This window comes from Ailuropoda melanoleuca, chromosome 8 (assembly GCF_002007445.2).
Source record: "Ailuropoda melanoleuca isolate Jingjing chromosome 8, ASM200744v2, whole genome shotgun sequence".
NCBI lineage: Eukaryota > Metazoa > Chordata > Mammalia > Carnivora > Ursidae > Ailuropoda > Ailuropoda melanoleuca.
In genome coordinates this window covers 87,920,284-87,940,231 of record NC_048225.1, presented here as the reverse complement: position 1 = coordinate 87,940,231, position 19,948 = coordinate 87,920,284, and the positions used below count along the sequence as shown (strand labels likewise).

The 19,948-nt window shown below is 46.7% G+C and overlaps 1 protein-coding gene across 3 annotated transcripts in view; it reads left to right on the top strand.

Moving 5' to 3' along the window:
• CACNA1E (calcium voltage-gated channel subunit alpha1 E) overlaps positions 1 to 19,948 on the top strand; it is a 493,265-nt gene that overhangs the window by 400,045 nt on the left and 73,272 nt on the right. For all 3 annotated transcript variants that reach the window (XM_034666841.1, XM_034666842.1, XM_011225195.3), the window contains 11 exons: positions 1,457 to 1,572; positions 6,073 to 6,126; positions 6,748 to 6,837; positions 7,783 to 7,992; positions 8,732 to 8,844; positions 10,488 to 10,600; positions 10,949 to 11,080; positions 11,551 to 11,623; positions 12,913 to 13,030; positions 14,818 to 14,885; positions 15,662 to 15,759. In XM_034666841.1, coding sequence (XP_034522732.1) covers positions 1,457 to 1,572; positions 6,073 to 6,126; positions 6,748 to 6,837; positions 7,783 to 7,992; positions 8,732 to 8,844; positions 10,488 to 10,600; positions 10,949 to 11,080; positions 11,551 to 11,623; positions 12,913 to 13,030; positions 14,818 to 14,885; positions 15,662 to 15,759 — 1,185 coding nt within the window. The remainder of the gene's footprint in view (positions 1 to 1,456; positions 1,573 to 6,072; positions 6,127 to 6,747; positions 6,838 to 7,782; positions 7,993 to 8,731; positions 8,845 to 10,487; positions 10,601 to 10,948; positions 11,081 to 11,550; positions 11,624 to 12,912; positions 13,031 to 14,817; positions 14,886 to 15,661; positions 15,760 to 19,948) is intronic.

Below are 19,948 nucleotides of genomic sequence, written 5' to 3'. Positions count from 1 at the left end.
CCATGGTCTTGGGCTCGAGCCCCGGGTCCACCTGCCTGCTCAGCGGGAAGTATGCTTCTCCCTCTCCCTCTGACCCCTGCCCCCACTTGTGTACTCTCTCTCTCTCACTCTTTCTCTCTCAAATAAATAAAATCTTTAGCAACAACTTCTAAATATATCTTTTTTTTTTTCTCTTTGGCATACACAAGTGGATTAAAACAACTTCACTTAAGTCATAAGCAAGTGGATTTGAAGTCCTATCAAACAAATACACAACAAAGGAGTAGCTGACAGGACCCACAGTGGGTGCTTCCTTGTCTTCAGCTGTACCTCTTGGGTTATGAGGACACCTCGAATAAGTGCAGCAGCTCCCAGGTCAGTAGGCACATGCCTGGACCCTGGCTGGGCAGCATTGCACTGGTGAGTGGCTTTGTAGCCTGGACGGGTGTTTGGTCATAGGAAGGGTATTAGTAGAGGTGGTTGTCAGAGAGGCCTCTTAGCAACTGTGCATTTCTTTACCCCCATGTGCTCAACCATTGAATTTGTTCATCTTCCTCTCTGCCAGGGAGCCCTCGTGTCTCTTTTCCCTTCTACCTTCCCATGGGGCTTTAGGCTTCTGACCGTCTTGTGCCACAGACTCTGGTCCCCTGCACCTGTTAGTGGACTGTGTATTCTCCCTGATCCTGAACTTGGCTTGCCCTCTGTCCCATTATCTCCCTTCCTACCCCTCCTGCCTTCCCACTTTCTTTCTGTGGAGCCAGGGTCCCTTTCCATGCCCTTCCCTTTCCTATTTAACCTCCACCAGCCATCTTCACACAGCGTGCTGCCCTTCGAGGCCTTGGTGTCTTGGTCTTCAGTGGCAGCTCTTAGTGCCATGGGATGCGGGACACCAGAGGGAGCACAGTGCTATGGTTCGACTTCACATCCCAGCAAGTTCCTTCCCTTCTCTGATCCTTAGTGTTTTGCCATGTGTTAAAGAGGAATTTTAATAGTGCTTATGACTTCATAGGGTGACTGTAATGGATTGAGTCCGTGGGTCTGAAAAGTGTCATACAGGGCTGGCACATAATTGGTCAATATACATTAATCACTGTTGTTATTAAAAGTATAAAGGAAAGGTGTGCCCCCACCCCGGGGGGTTAAGGGCTTGTGTTGTAGCTGGGGAAACAGAACATAGCATTTTGAACCCTAGTTTGTCTCATGACTAAGAAAGTACCTTTCCAAGTAGAGCAGAGGGTGTTAGGGCTGACTGAGGACGAAACCGATCTGGAAAATCTTCCTGCAGGAGGCCAAAGGAGGTAGGTTTCTGTGCAGCATTTTAAGATCATAGTTGCAGTCTGGAACAAAGGAGTGGGGACGCAAGGTATAGGGAGGCACCTGCTCAGACCTTCTCTCGCTTCCACGTGCTTCACCCTTCCTCTTCGTCCTGGCACCACCCAAATTCATTACTCCTGCCTCTCATCCTTCTCGTCCACAGGGAATTTGCCAAAGAGAGAGAGAGAGTGGAGAACCGGAGAGCGTTCATGAAACTGCGGCGGCAGCAGCAGATTGAGCGCGAGCTGAACGGGTACCGCGCCTGGATAGACAAAGCAGGTGAGGCATGGCGGGCTGCGCAGATGTCTGTGCAGACATCCCCCATCCCTGCCCCTGCCCGCACTGCTTCCACTCACAGCGGCAGCCCTGGCCAGAGCAGAGGGAAGCTCTGGATGCCTCACCAGCTCTGTGGGTTCCCTGCTGGTCCCTCCTTCTTCCTCTGCAGTCCAGCTGTCCCTGTTCTACCAAACACCTTCGTGAGGCCTGCATTAGAGCAAGGTGAAGTGAGTGAAAGGTAACGTAGCCCAGTCCTGGAGCTGAGGTTGGGTGGGTGACATTTCACACTACTGCTAATAGTAACAATAATAATAATAATAACAACAACAACAATAACACCAGCAGCAACAACAGTCCATCCATTCCACAAATATTTACTGAGTGCTTGCTTTGTGCCAGTACCTGTCCTAGACACTTGGGATACAGCAGTGAGCCTTTCTTGGAGAGCTCATTCCCCTCTAGTTGGGGAAGGCAGAGATAAATAAAATGATAAATAAGTAACTTGTAAGAAGGTGATAAGTACCCTGGAAAACAGATCAAGGTAGGGTTATGGGGTGTAGGGTAGGTTGTGATTTTAAGTAGGAAGGTCAGGGAGACCCATTTGGGGAAAGACTTGAAGGAGCTGAGGCATAAGTCATGGGAATGTCCGAGGGGGATATCTCAGTGCCAGCGCTCTAGTGTGGAAGTGGGCCAGGAATATTCCAAGAGCAGAAGGAGGAATGAGTAACAGGCGAGGAGCAGGAAGATAAGGTGGGGACAGTAATGGGAGGAGGGGGCAGACTTCATGGGCCATTGTAAAGGTTTGGGGCTTTCCTGTAAGTGAGGGAAGAATGATTGGATGGTTTTGGGCAGAGGTGGGACATGGTCTGATTGAAGACTTGGAGGGAGCACTTGGTTGCTGCCTTGAGAGTAGACAGTGGGAGGGCAAGGTCCGAAGCGGGGGGCCAACCGTGAGGCCGCGGCCATAAGCGGCTGATAGCTGATGGTGACAACTGCTTGCTTGTTCCTATTCCCTGAGCTGTCCCCAGGTCCTCACGACGAGGCTCTGCATCAGGAACAACTCTTGCCCAGCCTTGAGGATAGGTCCAAACCTATCACAATTTTATTAACCCACAAAGCCACCAGATTCAAGTTTGACTGTGGCTCAGCTGCTTATGAGGGGTATCGATCACCCCGTATCTGTCAGTAAAATGGATGCATTTGCTTTCCTTATTATTTTAAAGATTGCCTTGCATTGCTATTATATATCTTTATTTTCATCCTGAGCAAAGAGTAATTTATTTTAATAAAAAATACACATGACAGCATTTTTTTTCTCTATTCCTGGTAGAAAGCATAGCCCAAATGTGAGCTCTCTCAGGAAAAATTTGGAATATGATTTGATGCTTAGCTGCCTGAGCCTTATTCTTCTTACAGCAGCTTTGGAATGACACCATGACCCTCCTGTGCTAACCACTAACACACAAAAGCTCCCTCTCGGCTCTGGAGTCAGCATTTGATCACCTATCGGGCTGAGAGTGTGTGTGTGATGAAAGGTGCCTGGGTGGCTTAGCCTGTTAAGTATCTGCCTTTGGCTCAGGTCATGATCCCAGGACACCCCCATGCCGGGCTCCCTGCTCAACAGGGAGCCTGCTTATCCCTCTCCTGTTCCCCCTGCTTGTGCTTTCTCTCTCTGTGTCAAATAAATAAATAAAATCTTCAAAAAAAAAAAAAAAGGTGCCATTTCAAAGCCAGATAAAAACCACCTCCCATTTAGGACTATCTGCATTTCTTTGCTGCCTCTGGAGGCCTGCCCTGTGCCCACTGACTGCACTTCCCAGTTTGCCCTTTCTTCTCAGAGGCTCTCATGTAGGAGTGAATGTGAACCTCTCCTCCTCCCTTCCAGAATGGTAACTCAGCCTTACGGAGCAGATTGGCCTCCAGGTCTGGCAGGCAGCTTGAAGTTCCCCACTGTCCTTGGCTTCCTGGGTGGAGGAGCCATCTGACAGACCGCCTCAGTGAGCAGGCTGGCAGCGGAACTGGAAAAGAACCTTCCCCGCCCCGTCCGTGACCCTGCTCGTGGTCAGGCAGCACAGGACGCTGTTCTTTGTGGCTCTGCTTTTCCGATACATGCAGAATTCCAAAGCTCCACTTTCTTCCAGTTGGCAAAGCCAGCTCTCTCCTTCTAAGAAAAAAGACGCACTGCGACGTCAAATTGTGCTTCCTGGCCCTTCCCTTTGCAAATGGGGTGTGAGTGAATCAGAGACATATGGGTTACATTTCCCTGGAAAGACACTCTCAAGTTCGAAAGAGAACTTGGCAAAAGGCAGTGGGGGAGGGGGGCAGCTTCGGCACATCAGAGCCCTCGAAGCACTTCTCAGAGATACTCACCAGCACCACACACCCTCCACCTGCCTTAGGGGTCCTCAGATCTGCCCACCTCAGCATGTAGGCATTGTAGGCAGCAGGTGTGACTCCCTGGCTGAGGTCATTCACACTGCCATATTTTAATGAGTACCTAATTTTTAAAGGATGCCCTCCAAACAATGTGGGCTGTCAATGACTTTAAAACCCTCTATGTCTGCATAAAGGAGCATCCCACCAATAACACTTAACCTGTTAACTTAGAGTTTTGCCAGAGGCTGTACTTAAAAAAGAAAGCTAAACATTTATGACTTGGTAGAATGGCCATCCTGCCTGGTACCTTGTGAACCTCAAAATGTTCCCCTCCCTGGGAAATACATTCCATACTCTGTTTTATATGCAGGTGGAATTATGGTAATGCCTTTACCCTCTTCTGCTTGTCCTTTTACTTGTTACAATTGCTTAAATTAAACCATTGTTTAATAGGGCCTGCTGCAAGCTTTTTCCCAGCAGCGGGATCTTAAGGAATGATTGCTCAAGGCCTCCAACATCCTCGCCTGTGGCTGATGTGGGGGTGGGGATCAACACTCATCCACATCACTCCCAAAGGGGACTCAGAACGCTGCCAGACAGGGGACAGAGGGCTAGTTTGTAAGTTTGGGGGGATGCTAGTGAGGTTTATCCTAAACAAGGCTTACTAGAAAAGAGTATCCCGCTAGTGATGACACCTCCCTGGAATTCAGGACTGTTGCTGGCGAGGTCAAGAGGAGAACCCAAGGGACTGTTTGGTTCTTTTCCAAATACCAACAACCAGACACATCATTCCAACACTGGCCAGTCCTTCAGTTCAACTGGGTGTCCAACAATTCAATTCATTTCTGACACTAAACACCACCAGAAATTAGTGTAGATCCCATAGGTTAGGGACTCAATCCCACAAGCCTGCCCTCACTTCACACAACAGCTGCAAGTGGAGTCCCCAGGTGACCTGCTTTTTTGCCTGCCGGACTGCAAATTGAGAGGGCTCCAGGTTTGATAATTCCTTGAATGACTTCCAGAACTCAGGAAAATTGTTCTTGTTATCACCAGTTTATTACAAAGGATTCAACTCAGGAACAACCAAATGGAAGAGATACCTGGGAATGGGGGGGGGGGGCAAAGAGCCTCCATGCTCCCTTCAGGCATATCACCCTCCCAGCCTCTTGAAGCTCCCTGAGCCCCATTATGTAGGGCTTTTTTTTTTTTTAAAGGTTCCATTACATAGACCTGCTCAATTAAATCATTGGCCATTGGAGATTAAACATTCTCAAGGCCCTCACCCATTCCGGAATTTCGGAGGGGGAATGGGGCTGAAATTGTATAGCCAAATATGTGGTTGGTTTTTCTGATAACCAGTCTAGATCCCCAGGTAATATAGGCCTCCCCCACAATGAGTCATCTTGTTAGCATACAGAAGACAGTAAATTCCAAGGGTTTTGGAACTCTGTGCCAGGAAAACCAAATATTTGTTTTGTTCTATCAGAGAGACAAATTCATAATGGGCCTAAGCCTCTTTTGCTCAAGCAAGGCAGACTGTGGTATGGGTGTAAGAGGAAGCAAGCCCACAAGTCCTGCTCCTCTGGACCGTTAACATCTTCCTGTGCTCCTCCTCCAAGAAGTAGACAGGCTGGAGCTCAAAATGTGGTCTTATCTCCTGAACGAGGTGGTCGATGTTGTGCCTTGGTATGCCTTGTATGTGCTGCAGACAGGAAAAACCAAGGAAGCTCCTATTGCTAGAAAAAGTTTACGGAACCTGGGTAGAAAACAGAAATGGAAATTTTTCATTCCTACCAATTTAAGAGATTTTAGTTTAAAAAGATCAGGTCTTACTCGTACCAAGTGTTATCAGAAACAGGGCTGAATTTTACCAATCAACCTCCAAGCATCCCCTCACTAGAGAGCTTCCTCTGTTCTGATTTGCGCTCAGGAGCTCCCTCTGTGACCTTTGCTGTCTTTCTGAGGCTGGTGCCTGTGTGGAGCTATGAACTCTCTGCTCTCTCTCTTTGCATATGCACGCTCTCTCTGTTGCCCTGGAGCCACAGCCGTCCCTGGGGGATTTTTCATTTTGCAAAATAATTTGACATTTACAGATAATTTACTAAACCATTTATTTCCATATAGAGGAAGTCATGCTTGCTGAAGAAAATAAAAATGCTGGGACATCAGCCTTAGAAGGTAAGGAAGTGCTCGAGCACTTGCCTGCGTTTGTGCCCTCTTATGCTGTGGCAATCTCTTGATCAAAAGAGGAGAAAAAAACTGAAAGAGGAGTGCCCTGGGATTTGAAATGAAAGTCTCCCTGTCATAAAATCTCTCATGCTTTAATATGAAGGGAATTGAGTCATGGATTTAAATGCTTTTTAAAGTGATAGAAATGAAATCCAAGAGCTGCTTTGTTCTAGGGCGTGTGATTGATACCGTACAATGAAAAGACCATCACACAACCAGTGGCATGTAAAGGGATCTTCTGTGAAAATTTGTGGGGATCATCTTGGGACCACTTCCATTAGCAGGGAGTGGCGTTGTTTATGAAGAGCCGGAACAGATAGATACGGCGCGTGTTTACCTGCTGCATGTGGATGAGGTCTAGCAGGGATTCTGGAGCCCGTGTGTTCTGAGGTGCTGCTGAGCACGGGAGTCATATTTCTATAAACACTGGCGACTTCTATAACCATGGCTCAGGGTCTTCAAGGCAGCCGCCTGTGTCACAGAGGCCTCTGACACCCAGTCCTGAGCTTTGACCAGAATGATCTGGTTGTTCTTGTGTTCTTTCACCGGCCTCCCCCTTCCCTGGTGTAGTGCTTCGAAGGGCAACCATCAAAAGGAGCCGGACGGAGGCCATGACTCGAGACTCCAGCGACGAACACTGTGTTGATATCTCCTCTGTGGGTGAGTGGAACCACTTAGATCTTCTTTGACTTATCTCTGAGCTCCCGTAAAAAGAAAGATCCTGTCTTTTGAGAAGCACCACGAAGAGGAATAGAATCAAAAGAATCCAGAAATAGGGATGTAATTATGGAAGGACTTGGAAATCTAATCTAGATGACAATGAGTTACAGAGAAAAATGGACCATGGGGTTTAAGGGCTAAGAATCCAACCCAGATTCTTCAAGTGTGGCAGATGTATCCCATTTGCGTATATATATGATCTGTCCTGGATATGATAATGAGAACCCACTTCGGGATTTTGTTCAGAGGATCCTGAGGACCTGTTGCTTCTAGGGACCCCCATTTGAGGACCTGCGATCATTTGCTTAACCACAGTGGCATCCCCCTACTTCCATGTGATATTTAAACAGATTCCTACTGACAACTCTTCATTCCCAGGTTCTCTTAGATATGCTGGCTGATGGCAGATTTAACCTCCCCAGAAAAAGGATTAGCAGATTTTTACCTTCTCCTTCACTTCATCCTTAAAAGCAGAATAGGTATACAGAACTCATTGCTGCTCTAGGCTGCCAATGGTAGAAATAACCACAAATGCAGCAAAACGATTCCAGTGCCTAAAGCATATTTAAAAGGAAAGGCCAGAGAGAAGCCCAATCTGTTAAAAACATAAACACCACCCTATTAGGATTCAGGACACTGGGTATTGTCTGGTGTTGTGCCCAGGGAATCTCAGTTTCCTAGAACTGAGAGTGTCCAGTGAGGAAATGCAGGGATCTTTGCTACAAAAACTACGTAGCTCATACCATGGGGATTCCCTGGGCCTGCATTGTGAGGGTCACTTAGCCCCAGGATGAAGCTGCCCACCTCCCCCTTTGACTGCCCCCTTGCCATGGAGGGTGATCTGTCTTGCATCCTCATTCTTCTTCCCTACTTCTCACCCCTTAGGCACACCTCTCGCCCGAGCCAGCATCAAAAGTGCAAAGGTGGATGGGGCTTCCTATTTCCGGCACAAAGAAAGGCTTCTGCGCATCTCAATCCGCCACATGGTGAAATCCCAGGTGTTTTATTGGATCGTGTTGAGCCTCGTGGCTCTCAACACCGCCTGTGTGGCCATCGTCCATCACAACCAGCCCCAGTGGCTCACCCATCTCCTCTGTAAGTGGCCAGTGACTGCTGGCCGGCACGGGGCAGCTAGATTCAGGTGTGAACATAATAGGCTGGCCTCCTGCTGGGCCCGGCAGTGCTCTGGGGGGAGCCCACAGTTGGCCTCAAGGGGTCGGGATATCACACCCCCAGTCCTCTTGTCATTCATTTTTGAATCAGGTGAATCTTTGCTGATAAGTCAACAAAATGGTGTTAGCTTTGGGTACTTTAAGGCCTTCACTTAGTATCTTAAGGAGGCTAAATGGTATAGAGAGTTTTGGTCACCTCAGTCCTGGGGAGAAAGTTCTTAGGGCAATGGTTACTTCCAGTAGACCAAGATGGGAACTTACAGGTCAACTGTGGGTAGGGCCCCCACTGGGTGTACATGGGGATCCAGGATGCTGTCACAGCTGGGTGGTGAGTAGGGCGAATCTGGCTCTTTGGTCAACGCCATGGTAAAGCCCTTTCTTTCTCTCCTGAGAGCCATATACCACTTAAAGGCCAATGACAAATCCATCCATTGAAAGAGAACAAAGCTGCTATGTGGAGTGTGCCTGGGCCCCCCAGGTCAGAGTGTTTTCAGATATCATTAGGTTTTGCCTGCCATTGACCTGACGTGGTCACTGAATGTCTTTGCCTTGTGAGTCCGTGGGTGTTGAGGGCTCCTCTATAAGGTGAGGGGGTTGGGCTGGGGACGTGCGGGAGCCCATGGCATCTACAGAACAAACGCTTCTGCTCTTGATGCTTTCAGACTATGCAGAATTTCTGTTTCTGGGACTGTTCCTCTTGGAGATGTCCCTGAAGATGTATGGCATGGGGCCTCGACTTTATTTTCACTCTTCATTCAACTGTTTTGATTTTGGGGTAAGTGCTCTGGAGCCTGCCTGTCCTCCTGCTTCGTGTTGATATGCCACAGTTTGAGATAAGCAGCTTGCTCCACTGCTGAGCGTGAAGCCCTGAAATCAGAATTCATAAAAGGGGAATAAGTAAGTTAGCTAAATGGAGGTCAGGAATGAGGGAATCCTTCCCATACCAGGATTTGTTTGTTTGCTTGTTTAGAGCTCTTGTATTTTTAATGTTTTTAGTGAAGTATACCATGCATACCGTCATGTACACTTACGTGTATAGCTGAATGAATTTGACGGAGCTGCCCATAGCAAGTTTTTAACCACTTACTATCTTGGAGGAAGCCTGAGAGAGAACAAAGGAACTGATTCCAGAAGGTGGCTCAGTAAAAAAGAGAAGCTTATATATTTGTGTGTTTTTTTAGTTCAGTTTAAAATTGGGAAAATTATCTAGGTATGCCCTCATGCAAACATGCACATGCATACACACACACACATGCACGCGCACGTGCACACACACACACTCCTGTCTTAGCAAGTTTCCACATTGACTATTTCATCCAGTGCTCACTTCCTAAGTAGTGTTGATACGTAAATGTTTGCACATCTAGCACTCTTCAAGGTGCTCTGACGTACATTTTTGCCCTCCACTGCTTTCAGGATCCTAGCCACTCATTGCGTATTAAGAGTTACCTTTCCCATTTGCAGATGAGTAAATAGAGGACATCGTGTGCAAGTTCACATAGCCAGTTAGCAGCAGAACTAGGTGGCAAAACTTTGGGTTCCTGAACCACTTCTCTTCCTGCCAAACCCACTTCTGTTCCTGCCAAATCTTCAGTTAGGTGCTAACGATTTTGAGCACTTGCTAATCTGCATTTTCATTTGGAACATTTGCTTCTGGTTGTGGGCAATTTTCAGGCACAATGGCTAGTGAAAGACCATTCCCTATATATGTACTTTTCAGCATTGCAGTGAGGATTAATTTTTGTTACTTCTCCCAGTGCATTGTGTAGAATATAGTAGACATTCAGTGAACATATAATTAAAACAAGAACCAAATTGTTAATTTGACATTGCTATTTCCTACAGCAATCAGAAATCTATATGCCACCAAGTAGTATTGTCACATTGGGGTGTATGGGACCTGAGTGACTGAGAGATATTTCACATATGGGTGAATGAACCATTCTTGCTAGCACTAAATTCTAGGACAGTGAGAGAATTTCTGTGGACTTCCACTGAGGTTTTTACATTGGAATGCGACCTGTATTAACTGAAGTTTGTTTCCTTGCTTTGAGTACCACTCTTTTGTGTGTTTGTTCAGGGTTTTATTATCTAAGAACTGTTGTGGCTGTCAGATTTTGTGCAGAAGCAGTGACTGGCTCTTGTAGTTTCTACCAAGGACAGAGTAGCAGTCATGAACCAATCTCCAGTATGAAGGAGTGAAGTCAGGAAGGGGAGTGGAGAGCAGTGGGGAGGGAAGCCATAGAGTCTCATTATCCCTTGGCAGCCTTCACAAATAGGTAGTCTTGTTGGAGCTGTGCTGGGTGGGGAGGGGAGAGTTTAATTTCACCATAGCCCAGTGACGTTTTGACTGCTGAATGCCAGAAGGCTCCTCTCTTCTCCTCCTCCTCCTCACTGTGGCTGGGTTTGGCTCTTTAGGTCACAGTGGGCAGTATCTTTGAAGTGGTCTGGGCAATCTTCAGACCTGGTACATCTTTTGGAATCAGTGTCTTGAGAGCTCTCCGGCTTCTAAGAATATTTAAAATAACCAAGTAAGTGATCAGAATCTGGACTCTTCCCAACCACCTGTGAGAGTAGAAGCTTCTCTCTGCCTTATATTTCTTTCCATCCCCTGTTCTCCTTTGCCACATGTTCCCCTTCCCTACCACGTCCCCTACTCCATTCTTCAGCTCCTCCTTCTCCAAAAATCAAACCAGAAAAATACCTATGATGCCAGATCCATGCCACATTCCCAAGGGGAGCCTCATTGTTGCTGACATCTCTCCTTCGCACAAGTATAAAAATACAGCCTATTTCATAGACTACCAGACAGATGCCCAGCTGGATTTCGGGATAATTTTACATTCAGTGTTCACTGCTGTAATGTTTGGGTTTTGTAGGTATTGGGCATCTCTGCGAAATCTGGTCGTCTCTTTGATGAGTTCTATGAAGTCTATTATCAGTTTGCTCTTCCTCCTCTTCCTCTTCATCGTTGTCTTTGCTCTCCTCGGAATGCAGCTGTTTGGAGGCAGGTAAGCACCAATGAACTTTCCACCCAAAGGAGCCTCAAAACACAGTCTTCAGCCTGTGAGCGCCAGGGTTTCTAATTTGGTCACCATGCTACTATCCTGTTTGCTTTGGCCCACACCAACCACTCAGTGTGTGTATGTGTGTAAAACATATGTCTCTGCTTTTAATCTTTTCACACTGTACAGGGTTCTGGGTCTGGAGACCCCTTTCTTTGGAGCTGTCCCCAAAATGTACAGCATGGGGCCTTATAACTAAAGATCAGCCCAAACCCCATCTCATCATCCACACCCTTTAAAGTCCACAGTCCATCAGTAGTAATCACTAATAATACCATCTTTATAAGTTACATGGAATGGGAGAAATTAGGGAAGAAGAGGATATGGAGAAAGGGTAAAAGAAGTGATAAAGAAGGAAGGGAAACCTTGGTATGTGAGATTTTCATTTTATTCTTCTCTCTGAACTTCCTTTTCAGGTTTAACTTTAATGATGGGACTCCTTCAGCAAACTTTGACACCTTCCCTGCAGCCATCATGACTGTATTCCAGGTATGAGGCCACTGGCAGTTAAAAATGTTATGTAGTATCTTTTAGAGCTCACACCATAAAATGATATGTTAGGAGAATCCTACTTTTCCACCCTAGGCTCATCCCAGGCAACTGGGACTCTTGTTAAGTAATTATCATCACAATAATTCCTAGAATTTCTGTAGCTACATTCTTACCAGTAATAGAAGAGCTCTATTATGATTACATTATTTACCTTTTTCCTATTCTTGTGAGTTCGTAAGAGATATTAAGTCAAAGACATTCACTAACTTACGATATTTATGACCTTCATCAAGTGGGCTTTATGCCAGGAATGCAAGGATGGTTCAATATCCACAAATCAATCAATGTGATCTACCACATTAGCAAAATAAAGGATAAAAATCATATGATTATTTTAATAGATGCAGAAAGCATTTAACAAATTTTAACATTCATTCATGATAAAACTCTCAATGAAGTGAGTATGGAAGGAACCTACCTCAACATAATAAAGGCCATATATGACAAACCCACAACCAAATCATACTCACTGGTGAAAAGCTGAAAGCTTTTTCTCTAAGACTAGGAACAAGACAAGGATGTCTACTTGCACCACTTTTATTCTGCATAGTGCTGGAAGTCCTAGCCACAGCAATCAGATAAGAAAAAGAAATAAAAGCCATCCAAATTGGTAAGGAAGAAGTAAAACTGTCATATCACATTTATGGTTTTCTGAAATTGGAAGCATCTTCTAACCCATATGTCCATTTAATGAATTATTTTTTCCACCCACCCCACCCCCCAAAAAAATACGTTTTTAAATCATGGAGGGAAACTCAAAAATCAATAATGCTGAAAGCCAAAGAAAACACTGTTCAGCTGCAATCTGAGGGTAAACCAGAACCCAGGTTTCTGGAACTGGAGCCCATGAAGCTCTTCCTAATAATGCTGCTGTCCCAAGAACTGTATCTTAGCTCCCCTGGGATGCACTGGTAGTGACCAGACCACCTGATCTGTGTGATTCCCATAGGCCTGGCAAAGCTGGAAGTGGAGGGAGTCTGTAGTCAGACTCGGAATAGAATCTTTCCTTGTGATGCTCTCTTTCCATTTTTAATGCCTTAAATTATCTTCCTTATCAGAAGAAAGTTTAGAATTATTCATTAAAGTGACTTTATTTTTCTCCCTGGCAGAATGGCCAAGCAAAGGGGTAGATAGAAAAGACCCAGGCCAGAATTTTCCTTTTTACATTGGCCCCATCTTCTCAACCAACCCAAGTCTCTGACTTGCCTGTTGTTTGCTTTGCATAGATCCTAACAGGGGAGGACTGGAATGAGGTGATGTACAATGGGATCCGCTCCCAGGGTGGGGTGAGCTCAGGCATGTGGTCAGCTATCTATTTCATTGTGCTCACCTTGTTTGGAAACTGTATCCTTTTTAAGATACTCTTCTTCATGCTGCCTGCCTGCCTGGACCAGCATTTGAGGAGGGTGGTAGTGGTAGCGGTGGTGGTGGTGGTCGTAGAGGTGGGTGGTTTTTTTTCTGGGGAGGGTGGTCAGGGTAGTAGTGGGGTGGATATTTCATGGTATATGAAGAGAAACAAGGATTCTGATCTTAAGGAAAATGTATACTAGTTGGGTAAAGAAGACGAATATAAACAAGGAGATAAAGTATTATCCAAATCTTCAGCATACACAAATAATAATGTGTAAGGCTCTTACATTGAATAGTTGGAGATACTATCAGCTGGGGAAAATAAGAGATGACAAAGATAACTGTAGGCTGAAATAGTGGCCAGATTGTAATATTAATAAATCAATTACATGCCTATATAGAACAGGGCCTGCACATAGTAAGATCTCAGAAATATTTTGATTAATGCTAGTACTACTTAACAAAGTTAACATTTATTGTATTTGTGCTATTCATGAGACCCTGTACTAAATGTTTTACAGGCATTATTTCATCTAATCCTTACCTTCTAAGTCTTAAAAGAAATAACTTTCGAAGTCAAACAATTATTAAACTGTAAGGGGAGACTGGAAATCGGGTCCATTTAATTCCCAAACCCATACCTGGTCATAGGATCTAGACTAGCAAGATTTAGGTTTTAATCCTAGTAATTCAGCTTACCAGCTGTGTGGCCTTGGGAAAGTCCCTTAATCTGTCTGAGCTTTTAGTTTTCACATCTGTAAGGAGGATAACAGCATTGATCCCTTTGTTGTGAATAGTAAATGAGATCGTTTATTTGGATGCACCTTATGAACTGCAAAGTTCTACACAGTCACTAGATGTTTTGGAGGAATGGGACTTGCCCTGAAATGGCATTGGTGGAGAAAGAAGGGAGAGCCGTGTGATGTAGCTGTACTTTTGCTTTTCCCATAGTCTCTCGAAGACGAGATACTCCTTTAACTTCTCTGCCCTGAAAATTTCTAAGGGCCAGAACAGACTATGAACTAAACATGAGAAACACATAAACAGAAAGTTATCCATTGTGTCACAGAAATGGAAGGCCAGTTTGTCACAATGGCCCCGTGATTTTCCTGTTACTCTGAGGATGGTCAGACCTGGACTTTGATGCTAAAACCAGCTCTATATTCCACAACACCTGGACCTCAAAGACTATTAGAAAATTGGGGCTTCAGAGGTTAGAGCTTGGAATGGAAATGGGTTCCATAATGATCTTGTGTGTTCTGTGACATTTTTGTTAAATGAAATGTGGAAGCCTTCTAGGATAAGAAGAATGAGAGAAGTTAGCATTCCATTATTGAGAGGCAGTCAGTGATGGGTCTGTGGAATCTCATTTCTTTTCACCTTTAAGAACAGAGGAGGATCTTGGTCTGGGTGGGCTTCAATTCCAGCCTCCCAGAAAGGAGAGGTAAGCTCCTGCATTGAGCTCCCTACTGTCATGTTGTTCCATGATTCGCTATTCAATATTGCTATGAGTGGAGGCCATATGTGTTTAAAGGCCCCTTTACTCCAGCTTGGCCCCTGAGTGGTTGGATTCAGCTATCTCTGTGTCCTAGGCAAAGAGAAGCCATGTGGAAGGAAGAAGAGATATTCTTCTTCAGACAGGGCTGCATAATCTCTGCTTAATTGGTGCTGGGGCTTCTATTCCTGCTGGATCCCAGGCAGCAAAGACCTTGAGAAACCCTCTCAGTCTTGCTGAAGCCTATTGGTTTTCTGACTTGCCCATCCTTAACTCATCACCCCAGACACACTGCTGAATGTTTTCTTGGCCATTGCTGTGGACAATCTGGCCAATGCCCAAGAGCTGACCAAGGTAAGCATTCTCTGCGGATCTGATGGTTCTCTTGTGCTGTTGGGCACTTCATCTAGAGCATGGGAATGGTGTATCTGCTTTGCATATCTCACAGGGTTATTGTTAAGATCAAGTAAAATAATGTATGTGAAAACCAGAGCCGGCTGAGAAGATGTGTGTTCTTAGTAGTTCTAGACATTTCATCTGAACTGGCTTTCCCCAGTGTCATCACAAAGAGGGGACACTTAAACCAGGAATGTAGGTGAGGGGATGAGGTCCCTGCTTGATCACCTGGGGTGAGGCCACTTAGCTGGGCTGGGGAAAGGGCATGAGTAGAGAGGCATAGTCTCAGCATTTTACTTTAGGGCAGGTCAGCCTGGAAGGGCCCTGCTCCATCACTTGCAGGCACTGCAGAACATCTGGGAGCTGTCAGCTCCAGCTTCTGACCTCCACAGCCATGGGCTCCACTGAGGGATAGAGCATGGGGTAGAATTCCATGGCTTTCCTGAGGAATTGTGGGGAAGCCTGTGGGTCAGGGTGGAGACCAGAATTACTGGCCATGCCAGGGCTGTGGAGGCTTCTGTCTCCCAAGGCTCCTGGCATCTGGCCACCTGAGGTCTCTGCGCCTGGCATCTGGCCATCTGAGGTCTCCGAGCCAACCCACCCCACTACTGCCTTGTTTAACCCCTTTTCCTGCCTTCCTCATTTCACCTGTCTCCAGAACTTGTGGGGAGAGCCAAGGGAGCTATTCTCCTTCATGGGGATCCCAGGCAAAGCCATCTCTGCTTTGTGTCTAGGATGAGCAAGAAGAAGAGGAGGCTTTCAACCAGAAACATGCATTGCAGAAGGCCAAGGAGGTCAGCCCGATGTCTGCGCCCAACATGCCTTCTATCGAGTGAGTTGGCTGTCCCCACTTCACTGACCCCTGGGCTCCTGTGCTAACAGCCAATTCATCAGCTAAAAATGGTATATTATCAGAGGATGCCTACTCCATGCTGGGAAATGTCCTAAGAATACAGCAGTGAGCAGTGAGCAAGACAGGGTCTCTTGTTCTCATGGAGCTTTTATTTCAGTGAGAGAGAAAGAGAGAGAGATAATAAACACGTGAATAATTTTAGGTGGTGATCACTGCTCTAAGGTAAATAGAACAGGGTAATAATGCAGAGGAGTAAGAATTGGGTAGAGTACCTACAGGCAGCCTGGGAGGGATTCTTTGAAGAGGTGGAGAAGGCGGTCATGCAAAATTACGAAGGAGGAGCGTTCTCCAGCAAGGTGGCTGGTGGGCAGGGAGCAAGGAGGAATAGGAGGAGACATGGCCAGGGAGATCCTAGAGTCCCACATGAAGGGTTTTAGCTTTTATTCTAATTGCAACCATGGAGGGTCTAAGGCAGAAGGATGGATTCTACATTATTTACACTTAAAAAAAATATTTTATTTACTTATTTGAGAGAAAGAGAGCATGAGCAGGGGGAGGGGCAGAAGGAGAGGGAGAAGCAGACTCCCCACTGAGCAGGGAGCCTGACGAGGGCCCTGATCCCAGGACCCCAGGATTATGACCTGAGCCGAAGGCAGACACTTAACCGACTGAGCCACCTGGGTGCCACCCATGATATATACTTTTAAAAGGTCGCTCTGCTCTATGAAGAATGGATTGTAGGGGCTAAGGGTGGAAGCAGGGAGACAAAGGCTAGAAGAGTAAAGTAGGTGACGGGTAATGGTAGTTGAGACCATGGTAGCAATGAAGGAGATGAGAAGTAATCCCATTCAGTTTGTGCTTTGGAGGGAGAATCAATAGGAAGAGGTGATGGATTAAATGTGATGGGGTGGGGATAAAAAAAAAAGAAATATTTTTCCCATGTTTTAAGGTTTGATGCCTAAGCAACTAGGTAGATGGTGGTAGTACTTACTGATAGTCTGGAGAATAGTGGAAATCCAAGGTTCATTTTGAACACATTAAATTTGAGTTACTTAGAGGACATCCAAGTGAAGATGTTGAATAGGCCATTGGTTACATGAGTCTGAAGCTTGGAAGAGAAGTCAGGGTTAGAAATAAAAATCTGGCGGGAGCCATTTGCATTTGGGCAGTGTTAAGCTATCTGCCCGGGCGAGCTGGCACGGAGTTGTAGTGGGCACAGAGTTGCTCAGGACAGGGGCCCAGAGCGCTCCTGTGCCCCAAGGTCCAGCAGAGGAGATAGATAGGGAGTAGGAAGAAGGAACATGGAAGTGTCCTATCCTGGAGACCTAGAGAAGAAAACTCTTTAGGAAGGAGCGAGTGGACAGTGCAGTGAAATACTATTGAAAGATCACATAAGCTGGAGGACAGAGAAGGGACCATTGGGTTTGGCAAAATGAACATTATTAGCAACCTTCAGTTTCAGTGGCCCCTTGGGAACAGAATTCAGTTAGAGTGGATTAGGGAGAGAATGGCAGGTGAGAGAGTGGAGCATTGGGTGTAGACTTTAAGGATCTAGTCCAGACCTGTGGTTGCTGGTAGAACTAGCAAAGCGTGGGCCCCATGTGGAGCTGGAGGAAGGTGTTGGAGAAGGAGCTGAGAATCCCTTTGGTGGCTTCTGAGCCTCCGTGAGGTCTCATGGGTGGCCCTGGGATCGATGGGGAGGCTTTGAGACCCCGGGGAGGTACAACTCAATCCTGACACCAGGCCCTGTCATCCACCACTTGCAGCTGGTCAGGGAGGAGCCTTTCTTTGCCAAGTGCTCATGGGAAGGGCTCTGAATGTCCTTTGCCTTGCTCTTGGAGTCATTCCAGAGTTATATGTGGGGCCCTTCTTCCTCTGGATGGTCATCATCTTGCCCTCACCTTTCAAAATTGGTGGCCTGGCCTCTGAGCTCCTTCTCTGTGAGTGAGAAAAAAACAGCCCTCAAACTTTGTTAAAGATTGATGGAGAAAGGCAGAGCAACTCCTTCCTCTCTGGAATAATCTCTGGGCCTTGAGTGGTTCCTTCCCCACCTTCCCTGCACTCATGAGTTTGGGTTAAAAATACATACACACAGGTATGCAAACATGCTGATGGGGAGGGCTGGCTGTCACTTAGGAGTGGGTGGTTCTATTTACTGAGATGAGGAAGCCCGGGGAAGAGTGGGTTTGGAGACGTGAGTTGGGAAGATGCTTGGCCCAGAGTAGAAACTCACTATTTGTGGAATGAAAGAATGAATGAATTGCGGGTAGGCATAGGGCTATAGGCAGTGAGCTGTGTGCGTGTCTGGGCACGGTAAGGTGGAAGACGGTGCTACAACCATCCAAGATGAGCAGAGATCCAGCTCCTGTTGCAGGATGGGTGCTGCTGGCAGGAGCAATGTCAGGGTGGGTGTGTGCTGCTCCAGAGTGCAGGCAAGACTGCTGATTTCTGGACTGCCAGACAGCCGAGGAGGTGGATGTCCATAGAGAAACCTGAAAAGAGCTTTGTTACAAATCAGAAGGTCTGAGGGCTGGTTCTGTCACTCCCATGCTCAGTGTCCTTGGAGAGAGAACCACTTAGGATCCTAGAACCTCTGTTGCCCCATCTTTGAAATGGGAAGAATGCTGCCTCCCTTCCTGATCCACAGGGATAATGTCAGGTGTATGTGAGGTCACATATGCATGAGTTGGAGAGAGGTCGATGCTTCTCTGTGTGATTTTAGGAGTGAAGGTGTATTAATGATGGGCTGTGAATTTGGATATGTGTATGTGTGAGTGGAAAAGTGGAGTTTGAAGCGTGTATCTGATTTGTATGGGAATTAAAAGTTGGGTCTCTCTTTGCCTGGCCTGTGTGTGTGTGTGTGTGTGTGTGTGTATGTATGTGTGTGTGTGTGTGTGTGTGCGCGCGCACATGTGTGCATTCACGAGAAAGAGAACTTCTCCATGTACTTAAACTTTTACACATGTGCTTCTAGAGAGCTGATATCTGAGTATTTGAGAATTTGCAAATAGATGGCAGCATCTGCTTTCCCTGGTGGGTGTGCATGCTGCCTGGATAGAGCATTTCCTTTAGTTTCTATGTGCTACCCATGCTGCTTGGCGCAGCACCCCACGGGTGCCTCATCGCATTACAGCTGCCTATGCTGAGGGGTGCATACTGTTGGGGAGCTCAGAGGCATCTCCACAGTGATGTCTGCACCCACTCCGTGGATGCTTGTACACACTGTGCCTCTTCCAGATGCCAAGTGAGGCTCCTACCAGCTGCCTCTCCTCCCTCAGCCCACCCATGTATCAGGCTTCTCTGCAGATGTGGGACATGGCCGTTGAGCAGTGCTGCTTGGCCTAGCATGTTCTCCGTTGGTCAGGGAGGGAGCAGCAGTTGCTAAGCATCTCCCAGAACTAGGCAGGGCCCAGTAGGCCAAACTGGGTCTTACAGCCCAGGACTTAGGGCAAGCTCACTCCACAGGTGTCCCATGTATGTTGTCCTCTCCCTGAGCATTGACCTTGCACTGAGAGCTTCATTCTTAGAACTCCCATTTGCCTTTGTGGGTGATGCCCACACCCCGCCAGTCTGACCTTCTCTTGACCTTGTAAACGAAAGGACACAGCATGTGTGTGTCTGTAGAAAGATTTTTTTTCTTTTCCCTGCGCATGGCTGAGAAAGCTAACACTGTGCTTTACCCGGCTGAACAGACGGAACCTGGAAGGCCTCTGGCCAGGGTCACTGTGTTGCAGAGTTGCAGGGGCATCGCACGTACCCTAAAGTACATGGACAGCAGCTCACGGCGTGGCGACCCTGCCTCTGGCCGTGGGCTATTTTGTGGCTTTGATGGTGTGCATGGCGAACCGTTTGTTCCTGCACGTGTTCCGGTGACTGGAGTGATGAGTTGGGGAGTCACACCCATGTGAATGTCCCAGACATGATCGGGAGAAGTACAGCTCTCATCCAAGTTTGTAGGGTTTCCGGAATAGATCTCTGAAAGGCACTTAGAGGCAAGTGTGAGCGCTGGCGGGGCATGATGAATGAGCATCCAAAGCTCTACACTCTATGAGATGAGACCTCTTGTGTGTCTGCATGTGCGCTTCCAACACCGGACCCGTGTGTTTGCACATAGTAAGGGATCAGAGGTCACTCCCTGGGCAAGTCGGAGGTTGGGAGCCTCCAGAGG